The sequence below is a fragment of the Phodopus roborovskii genome, unplaced genomic scaffold, assembly GCF_943737965.1.
Source record: "Phodopus roborovskii unplaced genomic scaffold, PHOROB, whole genome shotgun sequence".
Lineage (NCBI taxonomy): Eukaryota > Metazoa > Chordata > Mammalia > Rodentia > Cricetidae > Phodopus > Phodopus roborovskii.
In genome coordinates this window covers 41,818,323-41,831,923 of record NW_026126480.1, presented here as the reverse complement: position 1 = coordinate 41,831,923, position 13,601 = coordinate 41,818,323, and the positions used below count along the sequence as shown (strand labels likewise).

At 44.9% G+C, this 13,601-nt stretch overlaps 1 protein-coding gene across 3 annotated transcripts in view; it reads left to right on the top strand.

Moving 5' to 3' along the window:
• Dhx32 (DEAH-box helicase 32 (putative)) overlaps nucleotides 1–13,601 on the top strand; it is a 58,050-nt gene that overhangs the window by 33,039 nt on the left and 11,410 nt on the right. For all 3 annotated transcript variants that reach the window (XM_051193203.1, XM_051193202.1, XM_051193204.1), the window contains 4 exons: nucleotides 3,607–3,979; nucleotides 8,929–9,174; nucleotides 10,745–10,844; nucleotides 10,936–11,094. In XM_051193203.1, coding sequence (XP_051049160.1) covers nucleotides 3,607–3,979; nucleotides 8,929–9,174; nucleotides 10,745–10,844; nucleotides 10,936–11,094 — 878 coding nt within the window. The remainder of the gene's footprint in view (nucleotides 1–3,606; nucleotides 3,980–8,928; nucleotides 9,175–10,744; nucleotides 10,845–10,935; nucleotides 11,095–13,601) is intronic.

Below are 13,601 nucleotides of genomic sequence, written 5' to 3'. Positions count from 1 at the left end.
TTTACCTTTGTAAAAGTTTATATTGAATGAGCCATTGGATGTATATGTGTTTATACACTATTATATACAGGGCATGTACAAAAGAAAGGTACCCCTCTCCTGACTCTTAGGAACTCACAAACTAGTTAAAGACTGGTTAAACAGGATAAAAGAAACAACAGGAAGGGTGAAGAGTGCTGAGGCTTAGCATTTTCATTCACTATTTTTGACTTAGGAGGGGTGTTGAGAAAGTCTCACTATGTAGCCAAGGCTGGCCCAAAGCTCTTAGTCCCCCCCCCAAAGCCTTTGCACCCAAATCTAGGAACTAGATATATACCACCATACTGCTTTTATTTTTCACTCTTTTTAATTGTTTATTTTTATTTTATGTGCATTGGTGTTTTGCCATGAGTGTAGAGTCCCCGGGAACTGGAGTTATAGTTTGTGAGCTGCCATGTGGGTACTGGGAATTGAACCAGGGAAGAGCAGTCAGTGCTCTTAACCACTGAGCCGGCCTGCCTCTTATTTTTCACTCTTTAAACTGGCCTTTTGAATTGTATGTTTTAAATGAATAATGGCGCCAACTAAATTCTGCAGCCATTATTTGTGTTTTTTATATCTTTAATGCCATTTAGACTTAGAAAACCTTTAGAAAGAACTCTCAGATGTTAACAGTTTTTATGTTAATGGATGTGGAATTATTTTTGTTTAATTATTATTGAGAAATTCACAAAGGAACATATCTATTAACGATGTAAGAGTGTAGCAGAGAATCTTTTAAATATCTGCTGTTTGGGACTTGGTTTTCATGGGATTATTTTAAGCACTGGATTCTTTAAGGCAGAGGAAGGGGTGAGTTTCTGTGTTCACATGCTAACTTCCTGAGTCGGAGCCCTGGGGCTTGCAGTAAGCTGTGGATCATGTGGAGGGAATGTTCTGGCTACTGCAGGCTGTTCTCTACTGCTACTGGACAGCCTGCCTTTTTGTTTCTGTATCTTTACTGGAAGGCCTTGTTAGTGGGATGGGACACAGGGCTTCTTTTCCAAGGTGTTCCTCCTAACCCAACAGGGTCTGAGCCTCAGGGGAGCCCAAAGATTGAAAATGCCCCTGCAGCCTAGGAAGCCTCATGGCTTCACAGCTGGAATCTCTTGCATAAGTGTCCCAGTCCTGTGTCCCCCCCACCCCCACACACACACCTCTGTCTATGTTCAGGTCTCCATAAAACCGATGGCCATGCTGTTCAGAGGGTGCTGTAAAGACTAAATGGCTGAATAGGTTGAACTAAAGCATAGTGTGGGTGGCAGCTGTTTTATGTTTATAATTAAATGTGTAGTTTTATCTTTAGACTCGTCACAAGAACCAGTTTGTTTTCCTGGAGAGGTATTGCTAGCAATGATTTTGAGTGCCCTCAGACTGAATGGCAATCTAAAGCAGAGGTGTTTCTTAGTGATGCTGGGCTAGGGGCCTTTGCACATAGTGGGCAGGTTCTCTACCACTGAGCTACTTTGCCGGCCCTTCAATTGGAAGCTTGAAAGTTAATTACTAATTAGAGAAGTTGGTGTTCTATAGTCAGTCTTACCTTTTTTTTTTTTTTTCCTTTGTAACCCTACTGGGCATATTGTAGCTACCTGGTAAAGATAAGATTTCCTCCCTCGCTCCCTCCCTGTACTCTTTTTAATGCTATTAAAAATTAGTTCTTTCAGCTTTTTTTTTCTGGTCTTTCCAGACAGTAGACACCTAAAGACCACATACCTGAAAGTGCTTTCTTTGCTGCATGCAACAGCCCCCTGTTCAGCTGGTCTCCTGTGCAGCAGCTGTGGATCTTAAGCCTCTGCAGTTTTCAGAACTGAAAAGTTCCCAATTCTCATTAGTGTCAAACTCAGTATAAAACATTCCAGAACGTCTAATATGTTGACTCTTGTAAGTCTTTCGGATTTAAGGTACAGAGTGTGTTGCATTATCTAGAACCCTGACAGCACATGCACTTACATGACATCTTTCTAAGTGTCGTTCATGTGGGATCTTACTAATGGGAAAATGAGAAATGAATCCTGCCAAGCTTGGTGGTGGTGCACACCTTTAATTCCAGAACTCAGGCCAGGATAGTCCACATAGTGGGAACATGAGGAGAGGGGGGAGGGAGAGGGAGATCTTTGGGCTGTGGGGGAAAGGCTGAAGCGTCGTGATTGCTTAAGTATTGAGTCATTGTGCTGAGTCTAGAAGAGTTTTAAATAGGTCACCATCTTCTCCCTTTTTAAACGAGCCTGGGTTTATTTTCATAACTCATGTACCACCTCCCTGTGCTGGTGCAGCTACTCCAGTCAGGTTTGGGCAGGGTGGAAGCTCTCCCCACACCTGAGCTTCCAAATGCCAGGCTTGCCAGCAGACCCATCCATTGGCCTCAGTCTTAAGTCTGGTATTGGTTGGAGAGTTCTTCAAGCAGAAATCTGTGCATATATAAATTGTGTCAGAAAGAAGTCTTTATGGTAGTGGATCACTATCAGGTGGCTTTTAAATTTCTTTTTTAATTTTAAAACATCTCAAAGGCCCCTGGGGTGGGGTGGGGGTGTAAAAAAAAAATCCATTAAATTGCTAATGAAGGAGGCTGAGGCTGTATGATTTTGAGTCTGATGCCAGGATCTCAAACAAATATACAAAATCATTAAAACCACTTGTTGTAATTTAAGAAAAGCAGCCCGGGAGAGAAAGATGCACGAGACTGTGTTCAAGCAGAGGTGTTTTTTATTAAAAGGAGAAAGGGGAGGGGGGAGACGGACCTCCAGACACAGGAGCAGCAGAAGAGGAAAGGGGGAGAGAGAACAGAACAAGGAGGAGAGAAAGAGAGAGAAGGATGGGAGGTGGGCAGGGCCCTTTAAAAGGGAACATAGTGAATGTGCACAGGTGGTGCTCTTAGTGGCTGTAGCTGAGGGTGTATCCTGTCAGAACCCCAAAGTCAGGGCAGTACAGATGTCTGAATACTGATACCACCCCCACCCCAGTCAGGCATGCTGGTCAATTTGCACAGGTGCCCCAAACTGATTATTTCTGTCTAGATACATCCATTTGCTGTTATTTGACCAACATTTTAAACTTCTTGATATTAGCACCCTGTTGACACAACCTCCCATCAGCAAACCACCCTCTCCCAGTGATAGTCTTTATGTCTGTGGCTGGATCATGAGCCTGAGTTTTCTCCTTGGAAAGTGTATGCCAGCACCCAGAGTTCCAGTAATGACAGGAAGGGAGGTAGCTGTCCAATAAGGATGCTTAGAGATAATAATGTTAAATGCATTTGTTATCATTTGTACCAGTGAGTTTGCCTAAGCTTGTGATAATAGCAGGACACTTATTTCTGATATACTCAGGTCACATAGGCCTCTGTGTAAGTAGAGGCCTCTCACCAGGAGTGCTGTGATGATCCTTGAGGAGTCATCGAGCAAGTGTGTACAAAGAACACTTAAAATGTGTTTGCGTAGCTTTTCGTGTTGTGGCCCTGCTGATTCTGTCACCTCAAAGGGATCTTGGCTCTAAGAAGGGCAGGGTGGGACGGGGCAGGGCGGGCATGTGTATCCTAGAGAGTCCTTTGCATGGTGTTCATGAGAATTCTCCGGTATGTCTTACTCATAGGTACTGTACTGATGATATGCTGCAGCGAGAAATGATGTCCAATCCTTTTCTGGGTGGCTATGGGGTCATCATCTTGGACGACGTCCAAGAGAGAAGCATGGCGACTGACGTGTTGCTTGGACTTCTTAAGGATGTGTTACTAGCAAGACCCGAACTGAAGCTCATAATTAACTGCTCGCCTCTCCTCATCAGCAAACTCAGTTCCTACTATGGAAATGTGCCTCTCATAGAAGTGAAAAATAAGCACCCCGTGGAGGTTGTATACCTCAGTGGGGTTCAGAACGATTCTTTCGAGTCTATTTTACGCCTTATCTTTGAAATCCACCACTCGGGTGAGAAGGGTGACGTTGTAGTCTTCCTGGCCTGTGAACAAGTAAGTTAAGTGGTATTCTGACATAGCCAAGTGCTGTCTTACCATATTTTCCTTTGGGAAGGTTTTAGCCACCAACTCCTGGCTCCCATTGCCCAGCTACTGTGTAAATATTCCCTGAACCACACCTCATTCTATGCATTAGCTGCAGCACAGACAAGATGAGCAAAACCAGTGCTGACAGCCTTGCCAAATCTGTTCCGAGGAGTGGGGTGGCATGTAATCTGAGTCTTACTCTGTCCTGCCAGCCAGCTCCCAAATAACCACACAGAGACTTATTAGTTATAAAAGCTCGGCCAATCGCTTAGCTTTTAAACTAGAGCTAACTAGCTCTTTCAACTTAAATTAACTCATTTCTATGCATATACGTGCTGCCACAAGGTGCATGGCTTGTTACGTCATCTACCATGCATCATGCTTCCTCTGTGTCTGGCTGGTGTTTGCACCCTTCTTCTTCCCAGCATCCTCTTTGCCCCCCAAATCCTGCCTATCTATTGGCAGTTCAGTGTTCTATTAAACCAGTCCAAGTGGCACATCTTCACAGTGCACAAAAAGAGGCTTCTTGAGGAGTTCTGAGAAATGATGTCCCCAGCCAGCCCCCTCCACCAGGGCCCGGCTTGGTGGAAGCCCTGGTACAGCCATTCCACTCTTGCCATACCCTGTGGAGACCCGGTGGATACAGGAGGACCCCACACCCTGCTGCCTCCTCAGCATCACCTGAAGTAGACCGTTCTTAAAGACTAGCATCCTGATCTACCCCAGCCCCTTCAGGGCTTCCATCCTCTCAGTATAGGGCAGGCCGGCAGGCAGTATTTCTAATGAGTAACAAGGAAATGATACAGGTTGAGCTACCAAGAGGTGAGCCCCTACCATGTTGTGGATCTTTGGTGTGACCTCAGCTCAGGCTCAGAGCTAAAGGAGCCTGGGGCAGACTTTTTTGTTTGTTTCTTTGTTTTGGTTTTGGTTTGGTTTGGTTTGAAACTGACATCTTATTTATTTTTTCCACATCTTTTTTCATTTCACATACTAACCCCAGTTCCCCCTCCCTCCCTCCCAACTTGGTCTACATACCAAGTTGAGGCAGGATCAAGCCCCTTCCACTTTATCAAGACTGAACTACTCACCCTAGCATATAGCATGGGCTTCAGAAAACCAGTTCATGCACTCTGGATAGGTTCTGATCCCACTACCAGGCCCCCCCCCCAACAGACCAAGTCACATAACTGCCACCCACATTCAGAGGAACCTAGTTTGGTTCCATGCAGGTTCCTGAGGTGGTTTTTGAGACTTGAGCTCTATCTGTTTCCTTAGGGAAAACAGTTGGAATCTCATCTGCATAAGGACATTAATCAGATGTTTGTGTAGAAGATATACATTCCCCTGAATGCTAATCTTCTATGAAGTGATTTATTCTCTCCTCATGCCCCAGTTGCATGATTTATAATGTTTAAGAAGGCCCTTGGGGAAGTAATAAATTTATCAAGGGGCAGAGAGAGCCCCAAGAAGAGAACAACAGTAAAAGCCAGGAATCTGAACTTTTTGAGAGTTGAACTCTCAAAAAAAAAAAAAAAGGCCTGGAGATCAATGGGATAAACAGCCATCCTTGAGGCTAAAATCAGAAGTTTCAAAACTGAGTCCAATATCGACCTGTAGTCACAGTACTCACCAGACTGAAGTGTGGAAGTCAGCTTTGGCTTGAAACTGTGTCACAAAACAAAACAAAAAACTAGTTAATTAGAAAAAAAAAAAATTCCCAATGAATGCTTTGGAAACTAAAGGTTATAACAGATTTGGGGTGGAAGTTGTCTTAGGGTATTTGATTCTAGTAAATGTAGTGGAACCTGTCTGTCAGTGACATGGTGACCTTTAAACTGGTGGGCTGTAGCAGTCCATGGAACTTAGAGAGTGTCCTTCCTGTTAGGAAACACCAGACAAGGCCAGCTGCAGGGAGCTTTACCCTCCTGGGCCCAGAGAATGGGCGGTGCTGCTGCGGTGGCCCGGCCAGGCCTGCACTCCTTGTCCACAGACACAGCAGCTTCCCTGTCCTTGCTGCCCAGCTCCTGCTGGCTCCCCCACCCTTGCTAGGAAGCCAGTTTTGTCTCCAGTTCCATTGTGAGCTCTCCAGGTCCAGGTCTCCTTCCCTTCTCCCACCTTCCAATTGTGCTGCTGGGAATTCCTCTTCACTATCTTAAAACCCCTGCTGGGAGCTGTTCTTGTTATTCCCCCCATGCTACTCAAAGCTGCCTATGTGCAATTAAAGCCTGCTGAGCTCCCTCAGCACCATATAAAACAGACATAAGTTACCGAGAGAAAGAGCCGTCTTTAAGAAACTTGAATTCACATTGCAGACATTTCACAGACAGTTTGGTTTTAGGAGTCAGTGTGCACTCTCCTTAGGTGTATTCCATATTCTCCAGCTCCTCCCTGTGGCTGATACCAGACTGAGTGTCCTGACTGCTTCCAGCCATCGTTAACCTGACAACAAAACTTGATAGAATAAGTACAACATACAAACTGAGTTCATAGTGTGTAGTCCAACCAGATCCTGTAAAGACCAGCAGGCAGGTGTGTGAGGGTTGGAGCTTCCTGGGAAATGGTCTGTGTGGCTACAGAGCTGCTTTGGTCTCAGAGCCTGAATAGATATTTGATACTTCCTTTCCTTGGATGCTATGGTCTCCACAGCTTTGTAAGCCAGTCACACCAAAGTCCAACAAACTATTGATTAAGAGCTGAGGGAATAAGCTGGGTGTGGTGGGGCATGCCTTTAACCCCGGCACTTAAGAGGCAGGGGCAGGACCTCCACGTCTGGTTCACATGGTGAGTTCCAGGATAGCCAGGGTTATATATAAACACCCTGTCTGAAAAGAAAAAAGAGAATCAAGGAAATGAACGGACAGTAGGCTTGAAGCACCAGATGCTAATTCAGCATTGCCTTTTGTAATTTGTGAAGATTATGGCCTCAAATGTCAGCTGTGCTTGAGGAGTGGGAATTATACATAGCATCCATTTTTATCACCTCTGCCTTTTCCTGCTGAACATTTCCTTCATTTCTCCTAATGCAAAAAAAAAAAAAAAAAAAAAAAAAAAGTGTGTGTACTTGTGTGTGTGCACACTCACACATGTGTGTCCAAACGGGCAGATTTCTGTGTGTTCCAGGTCAGTCAGAGTAACATGATGAGACCTGTCTCAAAAAACAAAACAAAACAAACGCCAACTTAGTTAACAATTTTTTCCAACAATATTCTAAGAGGAAGTAATTGTTCACTGCTGTTTGAAGATGTAAACCAGTAAGACATTGCTCTTAAGTGGGCTTCCATAGCTGAATCTCCTTTTCTAGATTCTCTATTGAGAGTTAGTGACACCTGCCTGAAGCTGGGGGAAATGTGGGCGCCCCCACGAGGCTGTCCTAAGAAAATGTGTGTGGTAATTGAAGTGATCTGGATCATTCATTTCTTCTTTTAGACAGGAAACCAACGACCTCTCAATCATCCTGCCCCCAACTCCTAAGCATCAACAAGAAATAGTTTGCTCTTACCATTCTAGTTAACAAATTTTTTCATTACTTGTGATATAAACAGTTGTGCTGTTTGCTTTGTTTAAAAATAAAAGATCTTGTTCAGGTAAGCCATATATGTGCTGGAGAGGGCAGTGTGAGAACAGGCCTCCTGGGGCAACAGCTCAGCCCCGCTACCAGAGGCCTCTGATGCCTGACCATCTTTAGGGCAGATCTATCCTTCAAAACCCTTGAGGTGACAGGTGACTAGAGCCACTCTACAAATGGTGAAGAAAGAAAAGGCGTAATGAGCTAGAGTCAGGGAGAAAGGAATGGAGCCTTAATAACTACGGAGGTCACAGGAAACTGACTTTAAACTCTGCTGACTTGGATAAACTAGGTGAGCTTTCCTTTGATGGCTTGCTTTGCACTTAAAAGACAAATTTGGCCAACCATGGTGGTGCATACTTTTTATCCCAGCACTAGGGAGACAGAGGCAAGAGGATCTCTGTGAGTTCAAGGCCAGCTTAGTCTACAGAGTGAGTTCCAACATAGCAGAGGCTACACAGAGAAACCCTGACTTGAAAAAAAAGCAAACAAACACCCACAACAAAAAAAGAAGACTGACATTCCAAAACTATAAAAGGACTCTGGTAAATAACATCTATTCTCAAAAACTAACTGGGATTTGAGGAATGTGCAAACTAAAATACCTTCAGGCACTCCTATTTACTTGTAAGTAGTTTCATGGCAGGTGATTTATAGTCTTTCCCAATATGTTTGATGTGTATTTGATCGGACTGTTGTAAATGCCTGCAAATGCAAGGTGTCCTCGGTGACTGCTTCCTGCCCATCTTATGGGTTTTCTGCCACAACTTTGAAGTGCACATGGGTCACATGATTTCTAAGGTGATCTAGGTGAGAATCCCAATCATGCTTTTGTATGTACCTTTACATTTTATTTTAGTTTTTTGAGATAAAGTATTACACTGTAGTCTACGCTGGCCTTGACCTCACAGCAATCCTCCTGCCTCAGCCCACTGAGCCCCTAAAATACAGGCATGCCAGCACACCTGGCTGGGACACTTTCCTTTACAGGAAATCTATATGATGTTGGGTAATGCTTAGTTCCACTGGCTCAGACAACAGTGAGCCAACACCACTGATGTGGGGATGAATTCAATTTTTCTGCACATGTTCATGTGTCTGAGAAATGGTATCAAGCTGGATGGCTTTCCTTAGAGGAAAACCTTTCTGGGCCAAAAGCAATGAAATTGTGTTCAAATCACATTTAACTTGCCCAAAGAAAGATTAATGTCCCCCTTCTTTGTTTAAGGCAATAGCATAAATGTTCCTCTCCCCGTGTGCATTATTACCTTTAAAAATTACTGAATTCTGGGATATTTGTGTACCGAAATACTTTTCTTTATTCTCATGGATGTTAATTTTTTCACTTTAGGATATTGAAAAAACCTATGAAATTGTGTGTCAGGAAGGTACCATTTTAAACCCAGACCTGGGTGAGCTGGTGGTCATTCCCTTGTATCCCAAAGAGAAATGCAACCTGTTCAGGCCAACGGATGAAACCGAGAAGAGATGCCAAGTATACCAGAGAAGGGTGGTGCTGACCACCAGCAGCGGGGAATCTCTGATTTGGAGTCACACGGTCAAATTTGTTATCGATGTTGGCGTAGAAAGAAGACAGGTAATTACCGTCTTAGGGGCTAGAGCTGGCCAGCCATCACCAGCACCCACTTGCTGGCTTCCTGCTACACCAGTGGCCAGAAAATGAGGGTACATGGTGACCCAGGGCTTTCTTTATTTGGTCACATGTGCACAGAGTGGTTGTAGCCATCAGTTAAAGTCTTGACTGTAGCTCATTAGCCTATTGGTAGTCTGGAAGCAAATTAATTGAAGTACAGAGGTTTGAGGAAAGACCAAAGGTTAGCGTAAAGGTGTTGGTTCCTGTCTCCCTGCCTGCCCATCTCCTTTCTTTCCTTCTTCCTTTTAACTGGGGTTTAAACTCAGGACCTCCTACATGCTAGCCCAGTGTCCAAACCCTTGTGTCTTTAGGTAAACTAGGAGCAAAGTAGTATTTGGCTTCTGAAGCGTCTCTGGCACATCATGTCTGGTTATCTGTTTATCAGCATAATTAGCATATTACTTAAGGGAAATTAGTTTCAAGTCAGTTGACTAACTTTTGCAAATACTGGATAATTGAACAAAATTTTTTTTAAATCTAAATATTTTAGAAAATGAATTAATTGCCAGGCATGGTGGCAGTGGCTCATGCCTTTAGTCATAGCACTTGGGAGACAGAGGCAGGTGGATCTCTGTGAGTTTGAGACTAACCTGTTCTACAGATTTACAGAACAGCCACAGCTACACAGAGAAATCCTGCCTTGAAAATCAAACAAATAGTTTAAGGATAAATACATTATAAATGAAATAACTTGATACAAAAGTATTTATATCATTCCCTTTAAATAATAATAAAAAAATGAAGGTATGGTTTCTTAAACTCTAAAGACACTAGATCAACAACAACAACAATAAAAAGCTTTTGAGACAGAGGAAACTACCAGATTTTATCCCTTGAGGAAACTCTGCACTTCCTGAACGTCCATGTTTTACTGTGACATCATAGTGTCCCCATGGTTATGAAGTTCCCCTGAAACAAGTCAGAGGTAGTCTCTTTTGAGCTAGGGTCTTTTCATGTAGCCTGGCTGGCCTTGAACTTAAGATTCTCTGTCTCAGCTTCCGAGTGCTGGGATCTTAGTCACAAACCACCACACCTGCCTTATTGCAGCCAGTCTTCAATCACTGCATCATTCATAGAGCACAGGCTGTCACTTGCAAGAGTAGGTATTAGTTCTGTGTGGCGTTTGTAGTAGGTGCACTACCCAGAAAACCCCAGTATGTGTCACAAGTGGGCCCACTGAGGTACCAGTCTGAACAAAACATGTAAGCATTACAGCCCTGTTGAATGGAAACCCTTTCCTTCATGTGGCTCTAGAAATGGCAATTCAGTGCTGTGGCAGGTAACCCTGAGCTCCCGTAGTTCCAGAAGAACAGTGGAAGCAGGCAGCTTGTGGATCCATTTGCCAAGGCCCTTGCAGCTTCCATCTCATGGTTTGCAGGAGACACTAAGCCAGGGAAAAGAGCCTGGCAGCATATCTGTGGTGGCATGCTGGGGGCAGTCACCTCGGAGAGCAGAGAGCTGCAGTGACTGTACCTCAGTTTCCAGGAGCTAAAATGCTGTGTTTCTGTTAAAGGTATACAACCCCCGAATCAGAGCCAACTCCCTCGTTCTGCAGCCCATCAGCCAAAGCCAAGCGGAGACCCGCAAGCAGCTTCTTGGGTCTTCTCCCTCAGGTAGTGTGGTAGGCACAACAGTAAGCAGTGGGAAGTCCTTCAGGGATGTATGTCACAGCAACACTGAAACCATCTCCCTTGACTTTTTTAGGAAAACTTTTCTGTCTGTACACTGAAGAATTTGCCTCCAAAGACATGAGGCCCCTTAAGCCAGCAGAAATGCAGGAAGCCAACCTGACCAGCATGGTGCTCTTCATGAAGAGGGTGGACATCGCAGGCTTGGGCCGCTGCGACTTCATAAACAGGCCAGGTAGCTGCACACTCAGGTTTTGTTATTATTCCTGTCATTTCTTCCTTCTGTGGCACCTGAGAGCACATAGCACCTGTCAGTGTAAGCCAGCATGAGGTTTGTGTTTGTTCAATGTTGATATCTTCTCACCATCATAGGCAGAAACTCTCTAAAGAAAAAGCACAAAAACTCTGTGTGTGTGTGTGTGTGTGTGTGTGTGTGTGTGTGTTGATGATGATGATGATGATGATGAGGCAAGGGGTGTCCTGGTTAGGATTATTTTGCTGTGCTGAAACACCATGACCAAAAGTAAGATGGGGAGGAAAGGGGAAAGGGTTTATTTGGCTTATACTTCCAGATTGCTGTTCATCATTGGAGGAAGTCGGGACAGGAACTCAAATAGGACAGGAACCTGGAGGCAGGAGCTAATGCAGAGGCCATGGAGGGGAGCTGCTTACTGGCTTACTCTTCCCCCCACCCCCATCCTTCCTTCTTTTAAAAGATTTATTTATTGGCCAGGTGTTGGTGGCACACACCTTTAATCCCAGCACTTGGGAGGCAGAGGCAGGTGGATCTCTGTGAGTTCAAGTCCAGCCTGGTCTACAGAGCTAGCTCCAGGACAGGCTCCAAAGCAATGCAGAGAAACCCTCTCTCAAAAAACAAAACATAAACAAACAAACAAAAAAGATTTATTTATTTACTATGTATACAGTGTTTCGCCTGCACACCAGGAGAAGGCACCAGATCTCATTATAGATGGTTGTGAGCCACTGTGTTGTTGCTAGGAATTGAACTCAGGATCTCTGGAAGAACAGCCAGTGCTCTTTTCCTCTGAGCCATCTCTCCAACCCTCAGCCCTCTTTCTTATAGAACCCAGGGCCACCAGCCCAGGGATGGTACCACAATGGGCTAGACCCTCCTACATCAACTACTATTTAAGAAAATGCCTGACAGACCAGCCTAAAATCTGATCTTATGCAGGCATTTCTTTCCTTCCTCCCTCCTCCCCTCCCTCCCTCCTCCCCTCCCTCCCTCCTCCCCTCCCTCCCTCCCTCCCTTCTTTCCTTCCTTTTATTTTTCGAGGCAGGGTTTCTCTGTGTAACAGCCCTAGCTGTCCTGGAACTCATTCTGTAGACCAGGCTGACCTTGAACTCACTGTGTAGACCAGGTTGGCCTCAAGCTCAGAGAATAGCCTGCTTCTGCCTCCAGAGTGCTGGGATTAAGGGCAAGCACCAGCACCATTTGGTTAAACTGTGCATGTCAACAAGCAGCTGTGAGGAATGCTTGCCAGGAGCCATTGGCTACACATCTGTTTAGACCCACCTGTTCTCTGAAGGCTTGGTCATTTGTGTGTGTTTACTGGTGTGTTAACTCACTTATGACAATAGCCCAGAGACTGGATGCTGTTATTTGCTCCACTTTACAGAGGAGAAACCAAGTCACTAGACATAAGGCAACTCACAGAAAAGGAGCAGGTGGCATCTGCCCTGACAGTGGCCAGTGTCTGACTGTCCTGCCTTTTCCTACTCAAAGTCCTGGGCTTTTCCCTCTTATCCCTGGTGCTCTTTGTCCAGTGCTGCTAACTGAGTGTGGGCAGCAGGTGCCTGTAAATAATGAGTCGAGGAACGCAGCCAGGAGGCTTCCCCATTTCCCCACCTATCGAGCTCCTGAAGCTGATGGGCACCTAGCCCATGGCCGGGGACACTAGGCTGTCAGGGAAGGGTCCTCCTTTACCCTTCTTTGTTCTGTGACTTGAAGCTTAGCTTCTGCAAAGCAGACAAATGCCTGGATCATCATATAAGGGGCTCTTCCTTCAAAAGTATTGGCTGCTCTTAGTTTTTGCTTGTATTTTTGTGAAGATTACTTATTTTTTCCACACTTTTGGCCACTTGTTAAATTTTCCCGTCATGCCTACCCATGGCCATCTGCCTGTGTGTCTGTGTCCTTTATCACATTTTGTAAAACAGGGAAGTCAGCAAGAGGCCATCAAGGTAGGAGTGTCTAAAGTGGGAGCTGTGTAATCCAGGCTTGTCCATGTGCTTTCCTTCACGTTGTCCTGGCCCTGAGGATGGCATCTGGGGTGAGTGTCATCAGCCTTCCTTTTTTCTACCTGGTGGCTTCTGAACTTGAGATTGGGTTGGCTTTTGCCACAAATGGATCAGCTACAGCAGTCTTTCCAGAAGTGCTCCTCCACAGAAGGTTTTTCACCCTTTTATTATTTCTACATTTTGGTTTATAGAGACTGAGCATGATCTGAGAGTGTCGTACTGCTGAGCAACATCCCAGTCCAAACTTTCTTTTCATGATGGTAGGGATGGGCCTAGAGACTGCATGATGGGAAGTACCCTACCATTAACTACTCCGCCAGCCCCACGTGCATTTCACCTGTGAACATTGCCCCTCCAGCTCTACTGCTCATGTCTTGGCACCCTCAGCATCTTCCTGCTTAGGAGAGGGGATATTCAGTGAACTAGATGTGAGGGAAGAAGAAAAAGCAGGCTTGCTAAAGGGTTCTCAAGAAATCTGAT